This window comes from Fundulus heteroclitus, unplaced genomic scaffold, assembly GCF_011125445.2.
Source record: "Fundulus heteroclitus isolate FHET01 unplaced genomic scaffold, MU-UCD_Fhet_4.1 scaffold_28, whole genome shotgun sequence".
Taxonomy (NCBI): Eukaryota; Metazoa; Chordata; class Actinopteri; order Cyprinodontiformes; family Fundulidae; genus Fundulus; species Fundulus heteroclitus.
In genome coordinates this window covers 5,054,810-5,080,458 of record NW_023396689.1, presented here as the reverse complement: position 1 = coordinate 5,080,458, position 25,649 = coordinate 5,054,810, and the positions used below count along the sequence as shown (strand labels likewise).

Here is a 25,649-nt window from a genome sequence, read left to right as displayed (position 1 = left end):
TGGAGACTAATCCAGAATCGTTTGATTTAGTTTTTAAAATCAAGCAGATTAAAGAAGCTCAAAGTAGTGAAAATGAGGTGGATTGTGCCTTTAGCTGCACCCAGCATTAGAGGCCAACCTCAGCTTCGTGTTTCCAGAGGAACAACAAAGAGGGAAAAATTCAAATCAAACAGCCATGTCTAAAATCTAGGGCAACAAGACTCCGCATGTCACCGAGAAGAACTGGACCATGTAGACTGGGTTTGAACAACGGGGGAAATTAACTTTTGTTGGATGATCAGGAAACACTCAAATACACTCGCCTGAAAATGTGCTCCAAGAAGCACAAAGTGAACACATTTTTTGTTTATTTTAAACCTGAAAACATTATTTAACTACAACCCAGTCTTGTACAAAATATATACATATAAAAAATAAATAAAACCACCAAGATGTGCGTTACCCTTCTCCGCAGAGACGGCCATTCCAGACTGCACCTCATGTCACCAGCCTGCAAAGAGAAAGACCGGATGCCGCGTGGATACTTATAAACTGCTCGCCGCTGGGGATTGTGGGAAAGGGATGGTTGTCAAAGATCGTCTGCTTAAAGAGGCACCACTCAGCTGTATGTGTGTGTGTGTGGTAAACTAGGCTGTTGCAAAACATAGACATAAGAGTAGACCCCGCATTGACTGTCGCGGCGCAGGAAATTACGGCCGCCATCTTGGGGCGGTCGACCTGCTACCCGTAACCCGCTGATTCAAGCTGAACACACTAATTATACCTCAGCACTGTGCTGCGTATTTTGTCTAAATCAACGGACTATAATATCAGGGACTCGAGGGATAACTTTTCACAAGTAAGATTAAAAGATATTGATAATATTAGAATGTGATTTTTCTAATATTAGATAGAGAGATACAGGTCTACACGTCCAAGTTTTTGTGACTTAGTCTCTCCAAAATTGCATCTACTCCGTGAGGGCAATACATATACATATATATATAAATATTACATATATATATTATATATATATATATATATAGTATATTACATATATATATATATATATACTACATATAACATATATATACATATATACTATATACATATATATAATATATATATATATATATATATATATATATATATACACATATATATACATATACATATAGATAGACAGATAGATAGATAGATAGATAGATAGATAGATAGATAGATAGATAGATAGATAGATAGATAGATAGATAGATAGATAGATATATTTGTGTGTGTATATGTGTATGTGTTATGAATAGGATCAATTTGTTAAATCTAAACATTGTGGTCTTCATTATTTCATAAAACCGTGTCACATGTGAAACTTTAGGATCAATGAGTGCTTCTGTGTTTTTGGTCTCTGCTCTGTCTTCTCTAACCCCACAGTCAGTGGAGGCAGATGACCGTTCAGACTGAGCCTAGTTCTGCTGGATGTTTTCATTCCTGTTAAAGGGGAGTTTTCCTCTCCACTGTCGCTTCATGCTTGCTCAGTATGAGGGATTGCTGCAAAGCCATGGACAACGCAGATGACTGTCCACTGTGGCTCTACACTCTTTCAGGAGGAGTGAATGCTGCTTGTGAAGACTTGATGCAATCTTCTGGGTTTCCTTAGAGAGGAAACTTTTTGACTAATCTGTATGATATGATTTGATTTGATTGAATCTCACTTTGTAAAGTGCCTTGAGATGATGTGTTGTGGAGTGGTGCTATATAAATAAATTGAATTATTTTCAGACATTATCTTCCTTTATCAAAGATTGGGAAACAAATGCAGGTAACCAGGTGATACACAGCACAATTGTTTATTGTTGTCTTTGAAAGAAAGACATCCTAATAAAAAGTAGTATCCAACCTGTTGTCAGCATCAGGTTCTGTGATTTTATTGGAATGTATCAGCATTTGTGGCAAAGCAAATGTTTATAGCTGTGATGGTAGAATTGATGCAGAAAAGTCCTTTAGAGATATTAGAGTAACATGCTGCCTTCAAGGCCTCACATTTTCCATGGAAACCGTGCATTTTTCATCAAGATAATAGAAAAAAAAATATTTTGCACACATGGCAGAGCTGGGGAAGAATTGTGAATGGCTGCAATGCGCTCATACTGTACACTAATTGAAGAATCCTTTATCTTTTTTTTTAGCTCATTATTTTAGTGACAGATTAATACAATTACACCATCAGAAGAAAACAGATATCAGGAAGAATTATGTTGATGTTTGAAAAATGAAGACACTCAGGATTTTTTCAACTGCCTTTTTAAATTTTAGAAGGATGACATTTTAAAGGAAAGGGCACAAATTCAACCGGTTACAGTGTGCATTCAGGAGTTCATCACAGCTGGGATGGTGGAAGTGAAGTTTACAGGATTGATTCTTCTGGAACAAAAAGAAAAAACAAGAAAACAAGATGAGATTGCAGAAAACAGCTGTTAGCATCAAACAGTCATTTAGTTTGTCCTTTATACTGCAGCGATAATGATCGAAGTTAGTAAACCACTTTGCCTCCATGTTTCCTTCATGAATAGCTACTGTTGATCAGGACCTTGTCATTTTGTATTTAATCCCAAAGACTATTTAATGTAAGTAAAGCTAAAATCATCTTTAGATGAGAGCCAAAGAGAGCCAAAGCTAAAAGTCAAACACAGAACAAACAAAGAGTGACCTGCATGAGGTCCTAACAAATATTGATGTTGCACTTGTGTTTGTGCAGGTGCTGCATAGATTTCTTTATGTGCCGAGACCAGTCCGAGCTCGGTAACCGAGATAACTATTGAGTGTAAATGGAACGCAAACTAAACTGAACCGAGCCAGACACAACCGGTTTTTCAGTAGCCCGGTTCTCTAATAACAAAGAGCGCATGAGCAGACCGCGTCATCTCCTTACAGTCAGCTGACATTTCATACGTTCATAAAAATACTTGCTTCCCTACCGTGACACACGATTTCCAGTTATGATTCTGCTTAGCAGTGTGATGAAGCTCAGAGTCTGTCGTTGTTTCCTGCGTCTGTAAATCCTTATTAGACGTGTCTTATCCACTTCCCAAAAGCGGACTCTGTCAAGTAAATCCACCAAAAGTTGCCGTCTTCACCTAACTCTCCGCAAACAACGACGTATCACCAACCATTTTTATTTCTCAAAATGCCCAAACCGGGTGAAGTGAAATGCTATGGCTCTGGACGGGGTATGAAGTGTCTAATTTGCATTTAAAGAGACAGCACCAAAAGAGTTGCTCTCAGACGCACCTCAGGACAGGAGTAAATAGAGGGAACCTGGGGGTAAACTAATGAGGAATTCTGACCAAAACATTGTAGTTCAACGTTGTATAGACCACAACTGAATGATTTCAATGTGAAAAGGAAGAACTGAAAATCATCATATCCTGCCATTAAAGATAGGAGCTGGGGCTTGAATGAGATGAGATTTAGGAGTGCCAATGTGCCGTACTTGCAACTTGTCCCTATTTGCTATTTGCTCCACCTCCACCTGTGTCCCATCACCACGGAGACCAATAATACTCTGTCATCTGGGTGTGCATCTTGGGTGTAAAATAAGGCTGTTTAAGGGCAGGAAAAAGCCGCAGCCAAGGTCACCAATGGTGGCCGCATGGCATCGAAAATCTAATCTGCACATGCGTCCCATCTGTAGGACCACTCCTCCAGTGCTTTCGTTCCCAGGGATTCCAAGTAGGATCCTCCATGTTTTTGGACTAGAATTATTTTAAATATGGAGAGACAAAATAAATAACTTAAACAGAGTTTAATAGAGTTATTGCTAAAACACAGCCGAGCTTTAAATGTAACTAAAAATATTAAAGGACCATGCCTTAGCAATCAAAGCTGGAAGTTTTAGCCTTGTTTAGCATGGTTCGTCTTGAATCCCACAGGAATGAGTTCCAGCCACAGAGTGACATGCAGGCATGGTAGATGGTAAGGCTGCTTCTAACATATGATTTTATCTTCCCTCTTTGCAGGTTCAAGCTTTTTTATGCCTTTTCATTGTACATTACAAACAAGATTCTATAAAAAAAAAAAATAAAAAAAAAAAACAAATTTACTGTCAAATTAGGTTTTGCAGAACATTTTTGAACACAATTAGAGGCTCAGTTTCCCACATTAGACTGATAACAGGAAGAGAATATGGATCAGAGCAACAATTTGCCTATATTAAAGGCCTTTAGTTTACCGCTAGCCACCTGTTTCAATGTTTCATGTATTTTGACCAAAGACTAAGATGAAAATTGTTAAATAGTTGGTGCAACTTTTCACTTTGAAACACAGGGACCCAAACATTTACCTGAGGTTGCCAAGAGGGGGAAGGGAAATACATTTTTTGAGGTCCCGTTCTGTTTATAGCAAGGGTGCCCAACCTTTTCGGCCCACGTGCCAAAAAGTTTGGAAAAAAGTCAAAAGCTCTCAAGGGCCAAAAAATGTATTGAAAAAATAACCAAAATTATGTTGTATTTCTTTAACTTGCTATACAAAAAATATGATCATTTTTGATAATTTGAGAAAAAAAATCTGTAAGAAGGGATGTGTAAATCATTGTAGATACAGAGATCATTTGCCTTATTAAAAGATGATCATCCAGTTTGCAAATTATTTTGGGCTTGATTGAAAAAAATGAACTCTTTTTCATCTAGAAATATGAGAACAGGATTTGGGTCAATAACTCTTTGAAAACACCAAATAGATTTTAATTCACCATAGTTTGCAATTAAGTAAAAGTCCTTGGATAGACATTGTCCTATTTACAACGAGAATGTAAAAAAAGTGTGGTTAATAAAAGTTTTGAAATGCTTCATATTCAATTCAATTTTATTTATATAGCACCAATTCATGAAGCATGACAAATGCCAAAATGTTTTAAAATGCTGTTGGGGGGGCTGCACAAAATCAGTACAGGGACGATAAATGGTCCCCAGGCTGCACTTTGGACATGCCTGTTTCAGAGAAATCGTTATTACTTTAATTAATAATTATTTTTATCGTTGCATGCTATTAAACAAACAGCATAGTTGAGTCCTCCAAAGCAGCAGTGCTATTTACAGAATTTGAAAAAGTCTGTCCTATATGACTACAAATCTAACAGAATTAGGCTAAGAATGATTATTATCGTTGGTCATTTATTGTAATACAACTGAATAACATCATTTGTAAACTAATTTACGGGATAACATGGCCATTAGTTGGGGCAATTAGGAGCACTCTGCTGCTTTTTCCAGCACTGTGTCATCTAGCCTCTTCCTCTTTACTGTTGTTTTTGAGGATGGCATGAGGGATTGTTTACTGCAAGTATACTCGCAGCATGCTTATTGTATCTAAGCTAAAACTGAACACTTTAAATAAATAAATGTCTCTGTGTTTTATCAATCCCTTAGGGAGCAGCGTGCAGCCATGCTGAGCGGTACATGGGGAGCAATCTTTGGTCAAAGGTCTTGCTCAGGTACCCATAGTGACAGACTGAAGCCGAGGAGTGCTGGCTCTGCACTGACTGGTTTGGGTATATTCACACTATTCTGTTATATTCCCAAAACAATGTTGACAGTGAAGCTTTTTGCCATTTTTTCAACAAAACAAACAAGCAAGCAAACTAAGAAATCATGTTTCAGTGGATAGTAATAAAGATAGTAGTAATAGATAGTAATAAAATTCCTCCATACCTTGCTGTGCCAGCAAGGTTTTCTCCTCTGGAGAATTCAGACATAAACTATTAAAAATGTGTTTGTAACCTACTTATCTTTGTCCCAAACTCATAAGAATTTTAGTTATGTGTTCTTCACTCTGGGACACCGCATGCAGTTCAGAAATTACAAATAAACTGTGAGCACAAATTTATTCATTTGAATTCCGACCTTTTGATTGGTTTCTATTATTTGTGCGACATTGGAAAATGTATTCGCTCTGTATTTGAACACTTAATGTAAGAGTTTTCCTTGAGGCAGTCTAAATATTTCAAGCTTTCAAGCCTCCAAGTACAAGTAAAATAAGATGCTTCTGCGTTAACTGAATGTCCTCCATGTAAACTGAATAGAGAGAGACCTGTAGCAAACCTGTTGACATTGACAGAGATGATGCTTTTCACAGGTGTGCTCTTGGGACCAGGAGCAGGACGAAACACTGGCTCTTGATTGGCCGGTTTGGAGCGGCGAATGACATATGGATCAGCAGAATGTGAAGGATATGCATTAAATGTACCAGCTTTCATTCCTCCAATCTAAGGCAGGAAACAGACATAAGAACAGACATACCAATAAATGTATAAAGCATTATATATGATTTCTAAAGTTTCTCTTTACTCATCATTGAGCCAAGTCACCCGTTTGCTGGGGGAGGAGGGCTTGAAAGGAACCATGGGAACATTCTTTTGGAGTTGGAGGGGCTTTTGTGCAGGTGGGAGTGTCTTGTGGCTGCGATAAGGATTGCCTTGGAAATAATCCTGTGGGTGAAGACTGATTCTGAAGGGTCCATCTTTTAGTTTGGAGCGATGGATTGCTCCCTCCCTCTGCATAAAAACAGATTTCAAAATATGTTAAATTCAAAGAAAACAGAGCAAAACATTGATGCAGATTGTACTAATTCATGTCCTACATGCTGTGCCTTGCAAACGTTTTCACATTTTGTGATGTTCTAATCACAAACCTCATTGTGTTTTATTTGGATTTGAGCAGCTTCCCGTGTGTATCCCAACATCTCCTAGCTATAGCAATAAGGCTGATTGTGAATGCTAAATGTTGAACACATGAGCGTCGCTATGGGCTTGGGCGGGCCATGACCCAGCCACTTTTTTTCCAGGACCCACCCAATCAAATGGCTCTCCTACAACAAACAAACCAAAAAAGTACATATTTTCTTTTTTCTGGGGGTGTCACCTAAAGTTATAAAATACAATAAAATGAAACAATAAAATTAAATGCTTCAGCAAGCCTCATGTTCTAGCTTTCAGTAAACTGGCGGCGTACGGAGAAAGTCATGTGCCTAAGAGCCGCAGCTGTGTTAAACCAAATGCAAGGAGATGCTGGAAACATGATATTTGTTGAGAAACCGTCAGCATGTAAAGGTGGTGTCGTATATTTTCACGATGTGTGTCAAATGGGACATTTCTGTAAGGGGGCACCAAGAAACAGAAGAGGGCAGCGCGAAAGGGGCAGGCGTTGTAGGGCTGTTGTGTCGCCTTGCACTTGAATTCAGGTGCACTTACTCAATTTAGTCACACGGTAACGTGGGTGCATACTTTTAAGAGGCATTTTTAGGGACTTGTAACATTGGGGCTTTCAGTAACGGAGCCCTCATTCTTCCTCCTACAGTCTGTACTTATGCATTTTCCCAAGTATGTTTATCCCTAGCACACAGCGCAGTACCGAAAAAAAAAACATTACGCCCACCTCTCCTCCTCAACCTGGTATCATTGACAATAAATTCTGCTGAGACTGGAAAATTGGTTTCCAAATACTGTTTTTTTTCTACAGCCATTTAAGAAACCATTATGCACACAGATTAGTGCTGCACCTACACTTATAGAATTTGGGGTTATAATAAATAAAAGTGTGATTTTCTGTAGGCTCAGCCCTTTAAGACTGGTGCTAATGGCTTAAGACAGTCTTGTTGAGTCTGCTCGGACCACAAACATAACGCATGTGCTCAGAGAACAACTTTAAACTCAGCCTTCGGCATACTTATGCACAAAGAGGCATCCCGAGCAATAGAGGACAAGAAATGTCTGGTCAGGGCGGAGGCTGAGATGACCAACCTGCTGCTGTGAAATGCGGCGACAAAGATTATGAACGTTAACAGTCTAGAAGAGCAGGAGCAGAACAGAGGAGAAAATAGCAGCAGCTGGATGATTTACAATGATGCAGCGTAACAACTTTGATGCTTCAAATGCTGCAGCTGACAGGAAAATGTCTGAGCACAGAGAGGCTTGATGAAACTCAAAGTGACAAATGATGTTATAGAGCTACACTGATAAACAATGTTCCCCCTAATATTTCATGTGTCTGAGCATTCATTGGACCTCTGTGAGCAACATCACACGTGCACACTGAGGCTACACCAGTATTGTGCCTGTTCAAAACCTGAGATTGTAACAAGTTACATAGCTTACTAAAATAATCAAATTACAGTTATAACTTCTTGGTTGAAAAATGGCTATTGGGATTTCAGATAAGCAGATCCCTAAAAACACGGCCACACAAACAGCTGACATGCAGCAACCTGCCCAACTATAGGGCACCTGCCCCACCCATCAATCAGTGGTGCTCTCTGATCAGTACGTGGAGCACACAGAGTGGAACCGTGAAACCATTTTACCAGAATTGCAAAATGGTACAAAATAACTTGGTTTATTTTTATTTTGTTTATAGTTCAGCTTGGATTTTATTTGCTAAAGCAACACTGGAGTGGTTTAAAGAGAAACTTTCAATTGTGTTGTATGGGCCAAGTCAAAGTCCAGAACTCAATTCAATTGAGAATCTTTGGTTAGACTTGAAGATCACTGTTCCCAAGTGAAAACCATCAGACATGAAGGAGCTGGAGCAGTTTAGCCCTGAGGAATGGGCAGAGGTCCCAGAGGCCAGATGTGGTGAGCATGACACTAAGACATGACACATACTCAAAGATACTGATACTAGATGTATTCTGAACAGACAATTACTAATATTGCTATTAAAGTGCTTAACATTTGCTTCTAATTTACATTTTCACAGTTTTACACAGTTTTACAAAGGGGAATGCAACATGTTTGACATGTTAGCTCATTTAGCCAAATGTCAATCTCAATCTAACAAATAATAAGCTCAATATTTACCTTAAGGAGTTCTTTGGCTCTGTCGTATGGGTCGGAAACATACAGGTCAGTTTTAGACAGTGTGATATTGGGATAGCTGGGAAACGAAAACAAACACACAAACTTTGGAAGACCTTCAAAAACCCTGGAGAACTGTTGCTCTAAACACTTGTAAACATTTCATCACTTATTCATATTGTGATTCGTATATCGTTTTGCGTTTCTTACTAGAAACCGTCCTAAATTACAGGGACTTTATTGCAATTAATCTTCACAGTTAAGCTCTGTAACAATGATTCTGCTTCTACGTCATTGACCCACAGAGGGGGTAAGAGGCGGTCTCAGTTCTTAGGAACTACTTTTGCTTGCCATGAACCTGTAACCACTGCCTTTCTTGGGTGGTGAAGTGACAATATTGCGTCCAGGTGAGCGGTGAGCTTTCTTGGGGATTGACAGTGGACTTGTGGCTTTAATAGGTCCAGACAAGGTGCCGTAGTAACTACCAGAACCACAGCTGCAGGCAGAAAGAAATCATGAGGCAAATATCAGTTAAGATTTCATCTGCTTTTCACAGCATTTGCACTAGGATGCATTGCTTTTTGTCTCTTCCTATAATATTTTTTTTCCAAAAGTATTGGTATTCTCACGGCTTCTTGGTCCCACTACAGGGCAGGAAGGCTTTGCCCACGTTCCTCTTGGCCTGCTGCATCCTGTTTCTCCGAGCCAGTCTCAGGGGTTCACTCAGGGCTTCTTTCTCAAAAATCCTTTTAAAGGACTTGTCGAAAAAGCCACTTTGCAGAGCACACAGTTGTTTAGTGACACCCGCTTGCATCTGGCAGCCTTGATATGCTGACTCATTGAATGAACCTGGATTGAAAATAGAAACATCACAGGCATGGACTTTAAATCACACGACATTTTATTTGAAAATGTTGCTAACCCACCAAATTCCAACAAATTCACACATATCTCACCACAGGGATTCTAATGAAGTGGCTTAGATCTCCTGTAATCTTGTTGTTTCTCCTTTAATCAATGAATTGTCTGCCAGAGAAAACTTTTAAATTCTTTGTAAAAGCTTAACCTGAACTTTTAGCAGATTAACAATGTTAATTATGTTTATTCTGAATTAAATTATTGTGTTACATTATTTTAGGTGCTAGTGTCTGAGTTTTAATAAAATAAATATTCCCCTGAATAGTCCCACAGAGGGACAGTTCTGATTCTGTCTGTTTCCCTGATAATCTGATTTATCCTACCCTTTTTGTTACTAAGCCAATCTGACTTATGTGTAGTTTATTTTCAGTTTGCCATTAGTTGGGTTTTTAACTATTTCTGAGTTTTTGACACTGACTTCCAGTTTTTGGCTTTATGGCCATTTTTGGTTTCTGCCTGTTTTATCTTCTGTTAATAAATCGCCTTTAACTCCAACCTCTGCTAGTCTGGCTGGAAACTGGGTCCACCTGTCCCGTTCATGAAAATAAGAACCATTCAGGTTTGGACTGAAGAGTACTGCTGGCCTTACAGGACTGTTTTGAACACACAGACTGCGGGGTGTTTAAAGAAGGTGCTGATCTGGAGGAATACACGGTGCTGCTGTCCTATATTTACTTTTGCACTGATGGTGTCTTACCCATAAAGACAATGAAAATCTTTCATAACCAGATAGTCCATCCATGGTTTCACATGGGTATAAGCAGCACATTGAGGACCACTTCAACAGCAACAATCCACTTAACATGTGGAGAGGCATCAGGACCATCCCAGATTATAGGCACAGTGATCAGCAGCCCAGCAACGACCTGGCTCTCCCTGACACTTTCAACAGCTTGTTTGCACGTTTTGACTCTCAACACAACAGAAGGTCTGAACATCTTCAACAGGGGATGCTGTCTCACTAAGACTGGCTGTTAGCCCGGTCTAGAGCAGGCTTAGTTGCACAGAATAAACCACCATGGTAACTTGCTACTGTAGTGCTACTGCTCCTGTGAAACTGACCCAAGGCTTAATTCAGCCAGGATATCTGCAAACTTCTAGCTTAATCCTCTATCTTGGTGTTTTCAAATATCCCTAGATTCTTGATGCGATTCAGAATTATTTACACTTTTTCTCACATGCTAATGTCTATTTTCACAGTATAAGCATCTCAGGGAGTGCGTAACATTTAAATCACATCTGATGCTAAGGACTATTTGCAGACTTTTAGCCTCTCTGGAGGTGTTGGTACATTCAACTTGAACATTATGTCTTGATTTTGTCTGTGCGTTATGTGTGAATTCTGAACTGGTGTCTCATAAAAAATTCATTATATTTACATAATGACAATAAAGACTCTTGATTTTTGATTAGGATAATTGCAAGGAGACCATCCAACTTTAAAGACTTGGAGCTAATTGCCAAGGACAAAATGTCAAAATACCAAAAGAAACACGCATAAAGCTGCTGAACAGTTATAAGATGGGTTTCATTACTGTAATGCTGAATAAAGAAGATTGAGAATGATATGCCATTTTCAACATAAAATTTTGAATTCATTTGTAGATAAAATAGATCAATTATCACAGTTTTAAAAATGGTTTTCTTTTATATTATACAACTGCTTTTGTGAGATGCTTTTCTTATTTCTTATTATCAAAACAAAGTTGTAAAATGAAAACTATCTTAACTCCAAATATGCCAGGGGTATGAATAACCTTGAGCTTAACTGCCTTTGCTGGGGTTTAAAATAAACTCAGAACGTTTAACATGTAATAACATAGTTCATGCCATGTGTTTAATAATTTTCTTCTTCAATGCAAAGTGATATTTCATCCAGTATTACTTTATTTTTAAAAGTTGTAATAAATCAATAATGGATGTTGATATAAACTCCTTTCTCTAGCCCAATACTGCAGTTGTCTGTTACTTCCACGATCTAAGCTGTGAGATGATTTAAAGGTGCTATCTACCTAATAAAACAGGTCAATAAAGTCTGTCATCCTTACGGCTGTTGGTTGGAGTGTACTTGTCTCCCACAGAGATGTAGCTCATCTCCATAAAAACACCCAAACGCTCCATATCACTCTTTCCATGAGCCGACGGCATCCTTGTTCTCTGTAAACACCAGCAAACACTTTACTTACACAATTATTGCGTGTAAAACATAGATTGGAAAAAGTAGAATGTACGGTCTCAAAGATACAGATCTAAATTTACCTGCGGATGTAGTAACTCAATCCCTTTACTGGGGTACTAAACCAGGTTCCGTATACTGTATCTGTGTACACAGGCTGGTTGTCATGGAGAGCAGACTAGGTAATCCCAAATAATGGTTCCTTTCAAAATAAAAGCATAAAATCTGATTGAATGGAGAAATAAATAACTTAAACTAAATAACAGATGTTTTGGTAAAGAATTATGATTTATTGTTTTTTTAATCCATTTAGGAATAACCTGTGCAACCTAATAAAACAGAGTTGCTTGAAACTTCCTGTTGTAGGAATTAAAGGAGGGATGTTTGACTATTGTGTGAGTCCTGCTGAATGTTGAAGACAGCATTGCATGTTTATCAGTATCAAGCTATACCAAGGTTTTAAAAAGGTTTCACACCTCCTCTAAAGTTTTAAAAAGATAAAGACCAACATTCTTTAATTGAGATTCTACCTGTAAAAGGTCTACCTGTAGCTACTTACCAATGGTCAGCTGGCTGAAAGAGGGCTCCTGTGTTTTTTATTTGGAAAGGACAATCAAGCTTAATAAGATAATTGCAGTCAGAAAGTTTGGAGATGGTTGGCAAGCTGGTTAAAATAAAAGGAATTACACTATGATACATATTTTTGTTTAAAAAAAGTATTAAAATTTCAATACACTGAAACCACATTATTCCTGCTAAATGTCAATATACTCTGAGAATCTCCCAGCCATCAAATCTCAGTCCCAAACAAAAATGATGCTTCAGTCTTCCACATATAAGAGAAATACACCCCAGCAACAGGGCTGCTGTCAGCTGCACTGTAGGTGCTGCTATGATGGACAATGAGATCCAGAAAGGAATTGGAGAATAATTTCACTTGGCCTTCAGTTTTATGCCATTAGAAAACTTCCATTCAGGAGATGGCATGTTGCTGGAGAGCTGACTGGTAAGTGAACTTTTGTACCAGCATCAAGTTTCAACAGGAGTGGTGATCAGCTCAGGGATTCAGTTCCACCTAGCCAAGCCTCTTTCTCGATAACTGTCTGTGTAAAGAACACAGAAACCTAGAAATTGCCATTTTCCCTGAAAATAAATCAGTGGGATGTTTTAATGCAGGGAAATGTATGCATAATGATCCCTGCTAGTGGAAATTTCCACATTCCAAAGTGGGATGGTTGTATGGTAAAAGTTGATCTCCAAATCTTTCAGTGAGGACAGCTTTGGCAGAGCTGTTTTCAAGGAACAAGAGCAAGTTTCAGGTTAGGCTACCAACAACATCCTTGAAAAACAAAAAAACAAACTTTGAATGATTTGAATCAATGATGGAAAAGATTAGTGAACTCATGAAGGATCTCAGGGAACATAGACGGATTTTGCAAACATTAAAGCTGCAGTTATTTCATAAATGATCGCACAGAGCAGTCAGACACATTAATTCAAAAGCAGTTATTAGCTTATTCTGTGTTATCATACAACTGAAACCCATTGTCACTGTATTTTAGCATGACATAATCAGCTTAATAAACTACATAAACAGTCCTTCAGTATGTCACAGATCTACTATTTTAGATTAAACAAGTGTAGTAATCTATGCAGGGTCACCTGGGGGTTGGGCCCCATCTCCAGCAGGAAAGGGGCTAGAGGTGGGATCCCCCCTGGGCAGGCCTAAAGGGCAAAAAACAACCATGGACACACACAATCACTCTTCAGGGCAACCCAGTATGATTACTTAGGAAGCCTGAATACCTGTAGAGAACCGGAGCAAGCATAGGGAACAACAAGCAGGTTCAAACCCGAGGCCTTCTTGCTTTAAGGAAACAGCTGCATCGTCCTACTGCACAGAAGCATATAAATGCAATAAAAAAATGCCAAAGCCACAAAACCATGCTTAGGCTGGCAGACGTTTGGCCAGAATTTTAATTCTTCCTGGGACATGATGAGCTGGAAGAAATTAGACTGCTAATCGCCCACCCCGTGTTTTATTGTAATTGTGTTAGATATTTTAATGCTCAAATTTGTCTACGATGTCTAAAAATGAAATCAAACATATCTGATATGTCAGAAGTAGAATTGTTTCATTGTCGTTTGTTGCATCTAACAGTGTGTTGTTTTTTTACTTTATGACCACAGGGTGGCAGGGCAGCCTTTGAAATGAAGATGCTACACACCCGCTTACTAAAATCAAGTTCCCTCATACACAGGCTGAGTACAACCATACAGTGGTCTCATTGGACTTTTCAGCTTAGGCTTTCCTAAAAGAAAATACTCAAGACAGGCTTTAATGTGAAATTACAGCAAGAAGCAGAGAGAACAGAGTTCATCAAATGAAAGTAGGGTGCTGTGAGAAGGAGAAGATGCAGGAGAACTATCTGTCACACTGAAAAGCAGAGAGAAGCAAAGAAGAAGCAAACGCAGCATGGCAGCAGGGAGATATGAACGAGGCACAGAGAGTCAGAGAAGTTGACTCTCTGCTGGACAAACAACCTTCGAGAACAGGGGGAGGGTAACTCTGCAGCAGCTGTCTTACACACACACACACACACACACACACACACACACACACACACACACACACACACACACACACACACACACACACACACACACACACACACACTACATTGAATGCCTGGTTATTAACACCTTTCACTTTTGCATGCAGCTCCAAGGTACATCTCTGAATCAATTTGACTAACTTTTATTTTGGTTCTTGGTGACTGGAATGACCTGTTCTTAAGCAGAGGTATGTCCAAATTCAGTGTGCAGTGCAGAGGTTAGCAATCAGACTGAACTGTCTACAAGTCTGAAGACACCTCTGCAAAACTATACTCTTCTATAAAACTAGAATAGCTGCAAATCTCATCACATGGTTCAATAAAATGTATCGTAAAGGTTGTCATTGTCTTTTCAACAATTCATTCTGAAGGAACGGTGTACTCAACAATACATTGATGTGTAAATGAGCAGAAGCTGTTACTCTCAGAGACACTGACGTTAGGTAACATCAATCAGTATACAAATACAAGCAGACAACACATGCGTAGCCTACATGAGGGGAAACCACCCACAGGTTTGTTTTAAGTCATGTAAACAGTGCAGCTAACCATAGAGCCAGCTCAAACAAACGAAGGAGATGATGTCCCACTTAACAGAGAGCTGTGACCCACAGCAGTGATGAACTTATTGAATTTCAAACTGAAACCCATCTGGAATGAAAAGAAAGTGGTGAAGTAAAAGGCTCACCAGTGGGGGCGCCAGAGAATTAAAGATGAGAAACAGCTCATGCTTCAGGTGAGTTTGACTCGTTACTCAGACAAACAGATAAAATCTATTTACGCTGTGCTTCAGTTTTGTGCTGTGTTGTGATATAAGCTGGTAGACTGGCTGATATTGTGGCCTAAGTATGTTCACTTATCAGTGTATAAATTTGACTCTATTTTCATCTAAAAGTCTCATTTCACACTGTGTTGAAATAGAAGAACAGTTTCTTCTACAAAACAAACCAAGGAATCCATTTTAAGCAAACAGGAAGTTGCTCCGGACAGTGTTTAAATAATTACAGGACAAGGCCAGGCACAGCAAAGTCACAGGAAACTAGTCGGTAATTGCAGAAGTGATAATTATTGTGGCCAAGGCGAAAGATACCCACATGCTCATCGTAGATGGAATTAATGTCATCGATCACTGCACAACATCTTCTGCACAGAATGAGCACAAATACTGGCTGATGATCTAACTGAAGATGAACAGAAGGCTTTTGAACCTTCAACAAGCAGAGTTACGACCTGACAAATGTATGTTGCAAGGTTTCTGAGTTCTGCGCTGTAATTATCCCCATGGCAAAGATTTGCAAAAAGCCTTGAAATGAATTAATCTTTTATTAAAGCTGCAAAATCACACAATGAAAAATAAATAGATAAATTCCAACCATTAATTTGATTACATTTATTCCATGGGGGCAACAAATCCCATTTTGAGAAACAATTATTATTATACAGTTATTGGTTACCTTAACCAAAAATAAATGTTGTCCCAATAAACCTGTAATTGGTATTAAATGCTATATTCTTATTCTTATTACTATTTCATGACACAGAAACCAATTTCTTTTAAAATCCAACTACTAGGCTGGATGTGGAACCATGTTTATCTAATTACAACACACAGGGAGCAGCAAGTTCAATTAGGAAGTTAAAAAAAATCTCCAAAGACAACTGAAGCAAAGACTGGGATCTTGGCGTCCCTGAGTCTCCATAACAACCATTAGATGGTATCTATATGCCAACGGGTTATTTAGGAAGCATGCCAGAAAAAGGTATTTTCTGTCTCATCATCACAAACGAATCATGCATACATTGTTAAAGTCAACTGGGACTTTAACTGGAAACGTGCTTTGGTCTACACTGACGAATGTAGTCAAAGTAAGAGTAGGATTTCTCTCATAATTTTTGTGTGAAAATCTGCTGCGGTTCCATGGGTGCCGATAAATGTAGCTCTGTAGTTATAATATAATCTCTGTAGTAAATAATCTGCATCAGGTCAGTCAGTCTGAAACCTTAGTCCCCACACAGTGATTTTCTAAATGTTTCAGCGTTAACATAAAGACATGACTTAGACACATCATCTGCACATTCACAATATACATTTGAGTGAAATTTTGTTGCAAGGCTCTGAGTAAAAACAGAAGATAAAAGAGAAACATTATAAATTTCCTTCAGAAGCTCCTTAGGCTCATCTGTTCAGCCGAGCCTCAGGAGTTTAGGTGTTGTGTTTGATACAGCGATGTCCTTGGAGAACCACTCCAAACAATTAGTTAGAAACTGTTATTTCCAACTAAGAAATATCTCCAAATTAAGACCATTGGTGTCAAAGGGTGAGTTGGAAATGATTATTCATGCTTTTATCTCCTCACGGTTGGACTATTGCACTAGTCTTTTTACATGTATGAGCAAGAAGGAGCTAAACCGTCTTCAGGTTGTCCAGAACTCTGCTGCAAGGCTTTTAACTCACATAAACAAAAGAGATCACATTACCCCAGTATTGGCAGCTTTGCACTGGTTACCGGTCCAGTATAGAATCCAGTTCAAAATTCTTGTCCTTACTTTTAGAGCCCTGCATGATCTAGCTCCTCCCTACATTTCTGAGCTGATACAGCTCCATACTCTGACCCATAGTCTGAGGTCATTGGGCCAATTATTGTTAGTGGTCCCACGCACTTATTTTAAAACTAGAGGGGATCGCTCATTCCAGGCAGTGGCTCCAAGGCTGTGGAATGTTTTGCCTCTTACTTTACGTTGTTTGAACTCTGTTGCTTCTTTTAAAAAGCAACTAAAGACGCTGCTATTCAAGCAGGCTTTTAATTAGACATGTGGTTTTTATGGTTTCATTTGTATGTTTTCCATTTTGTTTTATAATGCTGTTTAAGTATTGCTGTATACTGTTTTTTTTGTATTTGTATTTTACTGTGAAGCACTTTGTGATTTTTATCTGAAAAAAGTGCTATATAAATAAATTTTACTTACTTACTTACTTACTTACTTACTTACTTACTTACTTACTTACTTACTTATTTGTCAGGAATGTAGCAGCAAACCAAGAATAATTATTTTATGTACAGAGAAATTGTATAAGACAATATGAATAGTGCAAGTACATGTAGCAGCAGGATGAAATTGCAACAATGAACTGACCATATGTTTAATGATGTTCTCCCTTAAATCTTCCTTGAGAGTATTTAATAGCTGGTTTGGAGCTTTGTCTAAAATGCATAAACAGTCACATGCTAGCTCAAAGCTTATTGGCCTCTGATAATTTTGTATTTTGTAACCTGTTTAAACAAAACATTTGCTAACAGTTTATTTGAAATCAGTGGAATAATGGAAATGCCCTCCTAGTTTAGATCACATCAAGATGAAAATGAATATTAGCAATGATGTGACCTGCTTACATCTGGGGATCAGTTCTACGCTTTCATGCATCACATAAAATACATTCAAGTTATTACCAGGTTCAAAAATTATTTAATCTAATCCTAACATTCTAAAAACACACAACAGATTCCTATCATCATTTGTTAAACAAAAACAACCCCCAAATAAAAAAAAAAAAAAGTATTAAAATCTATTTACAGCACGGGCACTTCCTGATGATGTAAGAGAGATAGTGGCAGTCAGGGACTGCTAATTAAAGCACATGTGAGCACCTCTGTGATTGCAGGAGTTTGCTGCTATTTCAGAGCAGAAAGACAACAAAAATGATCTATGAAGCACAAGATCCCTGGAAGAATGTTCTTTGGGCAGATCAGTCCCAGTCAAAGATAGCTGAGAGGTGCAGAACTCTGACTCAGAAAATGACCCTTCACACAGTAGTGAATCTACAACAGATGGATTAATAAAGAACATATCAGTGTGTTGCAATGGCCTAGTCAAAGCATTCCTCCACAATAATGTGAGGAACCGATGAGAGTTGCTGCTGCTAACTATGATTCTGTAAAAGCTCATTCCACAAGGAAAACAGTTCAAGCAGCTGACTGAGCAAATACTGGCAAAAGAAAAAAGCAACACAACATTTATACCAATAAAATATTTACAGTAAGAGTGAAGGAGAGTGTGAGGAAGAAGGGAATAACTAAAGATGATTCAGTGATGGATGAAAAAGCTCAAACTATTATACATATTAAGCTTAATAGTGACCGTACTGCCCTGCTGACCCAATGCAAACTGAAAGCTGGTTCTGTGAGAGAGAATCAATAATCTTTATTATGTGACCATAATGAAATTTTGGTGAGACACTGGCTCAGAATTCACAGATACACAAACAACACACAGACACAACAAGACATAATGTTTAAGTTGAATGCACCAACACCTCCAGAGAGGATAAAAGCATGCAATTTGTCCTTAGCCTGTGATAAGATTTTAAGCCTCTTGTTCTACAAATAAACCTGCTGTATGGTCTAAAAGTGAAATTCTCTGTGTAGAAAACACAGCGCTGAGCTTTAAGGACAGAATTAACTAGATCAGTTAGACCTATATCTTATTTGAAATTTCATTTTAGTGAGTTTTAACACTATTACACGTGTGAGAGGAGGCAGGCTTGTTTTAAGTTAGAAATACCTGTAAGGTTTGCAACAGCAGTGCTGGGAGTCAGCGTACTTCTAGATTGCAGAGTAAACATCTCAATAGAAAACAAAACCGTGGAAGGAAACCACAGTTTAAGAAATAAAGCCCAGGCTATATAACAGGAGAAGAGACACATGACGAGGATGGTGATAAAGAATGTGGATGCGTGGCTTTCACTGTTCAGTTTGGTGTCATAGCTTGGGGCTGTTTTACTGATCAGAGCTGCTTATTTTTACCCCTGGCAGTCACAACCAGTACGACTGTCAGAGTGTACTTGAGAGCGATCTCACTCCGTGAGGATGTGGCTGCATGGTCAGACAGCCTGCGAAGCAAATAAGTGAACCAGAAAAGTCGCAAGGGGAAATTGCTTGAGTCTAAAAGGGCACAATTCTACAGCACACTCCTGAAGCCTAGGAGATCATTTAAATGTGGAGCGGCAAAGATGTTGAATCAGTGGTTTGAATTCCATAAACCCTGAAGCCAGGCTTTTCCTCCTCTCTTCTGCTCTTTCGTTTAGGTTCATTTAAGCTTCATTGACTTGCAGCACAGTATAACAGATACAATCAGTTCCCCTGAACTGTGCAATGACCTCATATTGGATCAGTGATTGACAGGATATGTAAGGTTGTAAGTAAAAACCTACTCTATGTGAGGCAAGACCACTCAGCATCTACGTTTTGTGGGGTTGCAACGGGGGTGCTGGTGCCTATCTCCAGCTGTCAATGGGCGAGAGGCAAGGTACACCATGGACAGGTCGCCAGTCTATCGCAGGGCAACACAGAGACAAACAGGACAACCATTCTCATGTGGATGATATTTGGTTGGGGTTACAAACGATTCATTATGATTTTCAATTACAACTTTCTTATTTATAATCAAAAAAGATAGTTGCACTACAGCATGTTTGCAAGGACTAAAGAAGGAGAAGCAATGAAGCTGAGAAGTCATCAATATCCAGTGGAGGAGCAAAAAGAAAGGGTTAAAGTAACCTTAACCCTGTAGATCAGGTCAGTGTTTGACCATGCTAAGCTGTCACTTTACTGTGAGGCATTATAGGCAGTCTACTGGCTCTTATAGTAGCTGCATTAATTTCTAAGTTCTGTTCAGGCTCAAAAATAACTAAGAAAACACCATCAGGATGGACGTTTTTGGCGTATATTGTTTTATTTGAAGATGAATATGTGTTTGCGTTTTCTTTTTATGGTCAAAATATGTGAATAGGCCCCTTTAAATCAGAGTTTGACTTTTAAATCTATTTGCTGAAACAAGGCAGAATTTTGTTAAAATTATATTTGTTTAAAGGAGACTTTAAATAGCAATCAGGAAAATAAACTCTGTGCGACAAAATATATTCATTCTCTGTGCTTTACAGACTTGAAATCTGTATCTTTAATGTAGACACTGTATAAAATTCAATAAACATAGTCTCCTATTGGTTCTGCCTGTAACTGATGACTTTTGATATAGGAAAAAGCCTGGGCTGAATTATTCTACTCCCCTTAAAGACTGTTTTAAACATAGTTTGAGAAACCTTGATTTCATTTGTGATAATCGGTTACTGAAGATTCTGATGTCCAAAATAGAATCAGTCTACAAATGGAAAAATATATCCTTTTAGTTCCTATTGTTTCTTAAAAGTTGGATAAAAAGAAAGTCACCGCTGCCTGCAGAATAGACTTCATTTAAGGAGAGTTGATTGTTGGGTGTTTGGTTAGGTAGGGTGGAAGGAGGGACCGGTTAAGAAGCACAGAAACATATTTCTTTTCTCTGAGTATGCATGAACTGCTTTTGGGATTTTTCATCACTGCAGAAATCATTATTCTCATTCTGTGGATCTTCTTTTAATCAGTCAAATTTGTGAGTGCCACAAAAACTAATTGCATATCATCAACAGCCTCAGGTATATATTCATTTTGCAGAGCTGCTGTTATCATAATGTGCTTTGGCTTTAAGCCTGACACCAGATGCTGTACAGTCCTGTTTTTCTGGCTACAGTCCAGCATGTTCCTCTGCCATTGCCTTCATTTGAAACCACCCAATATGCAAGATGTATGTGGGGTTTTTGCCAGAGTGTTACTCGTGTGCTCTGAAAACAAAACTTTAACATTTTACTGTGAAATGTACATGTACATTTATCACATTTCAAGCTCTTGCTGACATTTTTGTCTCCAATCCGAAGTGGCTAAACAAACCTCTGCTGATCATTTTTTGATGTTTTTGTAGCTTTTTTTTATTATGCCTTCAGTCAGAAAAGTACTTGTCCATCAGCTTCAAGATTGTAGTTTTGATTGCTGTGGTCAGCCTGTGTAAGTGGTAAACTGATGATTTTCCAAGTGTAGTGCTCCTAAAATGAACCATGATTCAACTTTAAAATCCCTCTTTATCAAGCATGTCATTAAACTCCTACAGTTAAAGAGAAATATGCTGTTTTTAGGCTGATTTTATCAGTATGAACAATTGAACACCTACACTTGTTTAACTCTGTACACTCATGCAGAATCTGAATCCAATTCAGCTGTCAGATGTTCAGTCACCCCACAACCCCATAACATCTCAAAATGATCAAGATCTGTGCCCGTATTCACAAAGAATCCTAAGACTAAAAGTAGCTCTTAGTGATGTTATTTTAGGAAAAATCTAAGAATTTACAACATTCTCACATTTTTCTTACAATTTTACCTTGGTAAATTAACAGTTATTCATAAAGAATCTTAATCCAATCTAATTTGATTAGTAGGAGCACCTTTTGTTTTTGTTTGTTTGTTTCTTGTATCAACCAATCACCGCTCTTAAAAGACAGTGTCAGACCTAGCAAAAGGGTCCACCACACCTCGCTACAAAGATAAACATTTCTGTCGTCTCCTTACTCACAATCGCTCTAAGCAGCTTTCTGAATCACTCTGACGCTAAGACTCCTAGGTATGATTTTTTGAAGCTGTTAGGAGCTCTCTGAGAATATTTGGGAATACAGGTCCTGGACTGTTACTCAGGAACATCAGTCCTGACGGTCCCCATGTTGAGATTCAGGTTTTTACAGATGATCCCACATGTTCTTAAAGAACCCACTGACACACTGTAGAGATTGTGATTCACAGTTGCTATGAGATTCTTTCCCTGGAATCGAGTATAGATAGTTCATAACAAACTTGTCCTCTATGCTGGTTTATCTAAATAATTTAGTTTAGGCTCATATGTCCAAAGTACATTATACCAGACCTGCTGGTCTTTGTCTTTGTTCTCTCAGGTAAACTTTAGGCCGGCCATCATGTTCTTCTTAGAGAACAAAGATTGGCTTCCTGCATACTTTCCATGAAAGTTAAACTTGTTCACTCTCTTTCTGCTGGTTCCTCTAAATTAGTATTGAAAAGATTTTTGCTTACAGCAGCTCTTTATCAAAGAAGCTGATTAATGAACTGTTTTAAACATTTGTTGAATTAAATTGTATTTATATAGCACCAATTCATGGAACATGTCATCTCAAGGCACTTTCCAAAGTCATATTCAATCAGATTATACAGATCATATATATATTTGTGTTTTTTTGTTCATTTAATTTAAACCTTTTGCTTCTGCTTTGTTATTTTTTTCTTTCATTCATTTGGAATCCTTTGTATTGCCCGCTGTATGAATGCTGGTATAAATAAATCCCACCCTGCCTTGCTCTCTGATTGTAGCAATCCCTGCTGAAGGTCAAATGATGACTTCTTTTAGCATCCTGTAGTCTGATTTCAGGACAAACTCACATTGACAACCAAACCTGGGCATGTTGGCAGTTGCTGTAAATGTTCTCTACTTGCTGATTATCTATGAGACAGTAAAATGGCTTATTTAAAATTATTTTGGGAATTTGAATACCTGACTAGACCCATAAGCTGTATCAGTGTTACATCTGAAGGACTCTGACAGCTCTTTGGGTCTTATGGCATTGATTGTGAAGAATTAACAGTATTTCCTCACAACCCTGTCCTATCTGATAATTTTTTAATAACATTTGAGTTTAATCTAACTGAGTTCTCCACCCCCAAAAGAGCGTTCCATTATAGTATATCTTTATCGGACAATGCTGCATCAAACTTTAAAGAGTCTGTCCCCCTTTTAATGTTGTCAGTATTGCAGAAATACCCTGCAGATAGCAGCAATGTTGTTTCTTCCCATTCACAAATAGATGTCTTTGTTAACGGTATGACTTGGTCATTGCGTTCTGCATTAGACAATGTAGCTCCCTTGAAAAAGAAGGTGATTATTCACAGGAAGCTGGCTCCCTGGTTTAATTCAGAGCTCCGTTCCTTGAAGCACAATGTTAGAAAATTGGAGACAAAATTACCCTCTACACACCAAGAGGAATCCTAACTAATCTGGAGGGACAGTCTATTGTTGTATAACAAGACCCTTCGCAGAGTTAGAGCAGCATATTTTTCATTATTAATTGAGGAGAACAAAAATAATCCTAGATTTCTCTTCAGTACAGTTGCCAAATTTACCCAGAGTCATAGCTCCGTTGATCCATCCATTCCCTTAGCTCTTAGCAGTGATGATTTTATGGGATTCTTCATAAATAAAATTGATTCCATTAAAAATAAAATAATTGTCATCCTCCCAAACATGATTACCTCGTTCTCAGTAAGTGAGGCAGCTTTGGAGGAATGTTTAGAACCTGCACAGTGTCTGAACTGTTTAAAAGCAGTAGAGCTTTCTGAGCTATCTAAAATTTTAGCTTCATCTAAACCTTCTACCTGTATGTTACATCCAATCCCAACCAAGATGTTTAAGGAGGTATTCCCTTTGATCAGTGGTCCTATTTTAGACATGATTAATCTATTCTTGGTAAATGGATATGTACCACAGGCTTTTAAAGTAGCTGTTATTAAAGCTTTACTTAAGAAACCATCTCTTGATCAAGATGAGTTAGTAAATTACAGACCTATATCTAATCTTCTTTTCTAAACTAAAATTCTTGAGAAAGTAGTTGCTAATCAACTTTGTGAACATTTACAAAGTAATGACCTACTTGAGGAGTTTCAGTCAGGCTTCAGAGCTCATCATAGCACTGAAACAGCTCTGGTGAAGGTCACTAATGACATTCTCATGGCCTCAGCTAATGGACTTGTGTCTATACTTGTCCTGTTAGATCTCAGTGCTGCATTGACAAAGTTGATCACAATATTCACCTACAAAGACTTCAGAATACTGTAGGGATTATGGGGAAAGCATTAGGCTGGTTTAAATCTTATCTGTCTGATAGATTCCAGTTTGTTCATTTTAATAATAAATCTTCCTCAAACTCTAGGGTCACCTGTGGAGTACCACAGGGTTCAGTCCTTGGACCAATTCTCTTTACTATATATATGCTTCCGATTGGCAAAATTATCAGACAGCATGGGAATAACTTCCTCTGTTATGCTGATGACACTCAGCTATATTTATCCATAAATCCTGATGAATCCAATCAGTTACTTCGACTGCAGTCATGTCTTGATGACATTAAAAGCTGGATGACTTTATATTTCCTGCACTCAAATTCTGACAAGACAGAAGTTGTAATCTTTGGACAAGAGTCCTCAAAAAATAAACTTCTTAATCAATCACTTAATCTGGATGGCATTAACTTGGCCTCTGGTAATACAGTAAAAAATCTTGGTGTTGTTTTTGACCAAGACATGTATTTAAATCCCATATTAAACAGGTTTCCAGAGTTTCCTTTTTTCACCTCAGGAATATTGCCAAAACTAGAAACATTCTGTCCAAGGGTGCTGCTGAAAAAACTAGTTTATGCATTTGTTACTTCAAGGCTGGACTATTGTAATTCTTTACTATCAGGAAGTCCACAAAATGCAGTTCAAAGTCTTCAGCTGATTCAAAATGCTGCGGCAAGAGTTCTGATGAAAATCAACAAGAGGGATCATATTTCTCCAATTTTAGCTTCCCTTCATTGGCTTCCTGTTAAATCAAGAATAGAATTTAAAATTCTTCTTCTAACGTATAAAGCCCTTAATAATCAAGCTCCATCATATATCAGAGCTCTAATTACCCCGTATGTTCCTAACAGAGCACGTCGCTCTCAGACTGCAGGTCTGCTAGTGGTTCCTAAAGTCTCTAAAAGTAGAATGGGAGGCAGATCCTTTAGCTATCAGGCTCCTATCCTGTGGAACCAACTCCCAGTTTTGGTCCGTGAGGCAGACACCCTATCTACTTTTAAGACTAATCTTAAAACTTTCCTTTTTGACAAAGCTTATAGTTAGAGTGGCTCATGTTTTCCTGAGCTACCTCTATAGTTATGCTGCTATAGGCTTAGGCTACTGGAGGACATCAGGGCCTATTTTTCTCACTCTGCTGATTTCTACTCTTCTCCAGTCTACTGTTCTCCAGTTTTGCATTGCATTACATTGAAATGACTGTTGTCATTTCAGCTTTTAACTTTTTGCTCTCTCTCTTTTTCATCATAGTAGTTACACCTGGTCTGACGTTCTGTTAACTGTGACATCATCCAGAGAAGACAGATCACCGGCTATTACCATCTAATATAGAACAGATTACTGGATCAATGTGTGCTTCT

At 38.3% G+C, this 25,649-nt stretch overlaps 1 protein-coding gene across 1 annotated transcript; it reads right to left on the bottom strand.

Annotated features, from left to right (window-relative positions):
* Window positions 1-1,810: 1,810 nt before the first annotated feature.
* On the bottom strand, window positions 1,811-12,046 carry LOC105935711 (UPF0602 protein C4orf47 homolog). Its single transcript, XM_012876261.3, has 8 exons — window positions 11,999-12,046; window positions 11,788-11,896; window positions 9,451-9,670; window positions 9,180-9,317; window positions 8,825-8,900; window positions 6,338-6,523; window positions 6,072-6,235; window positions 1,811-2,397 (listed from the first exon to the last, which is right to left on the bottom strand). Exons 2-8 carry the CDS (start codon window positions 11,885-11,887, stop codon window positions 2,343-2,345), a joined length of 939 nt encoding a protein of 312 aa, XP_012731715.1. The 5' UTR covers window positions 11,888-11,896; window positions 11,999-12,046; the 3' UTR covers window positions 1,811-2,342.
* Window positions 12,047-25,649: the final 13,603 nt, after the last annotated feature.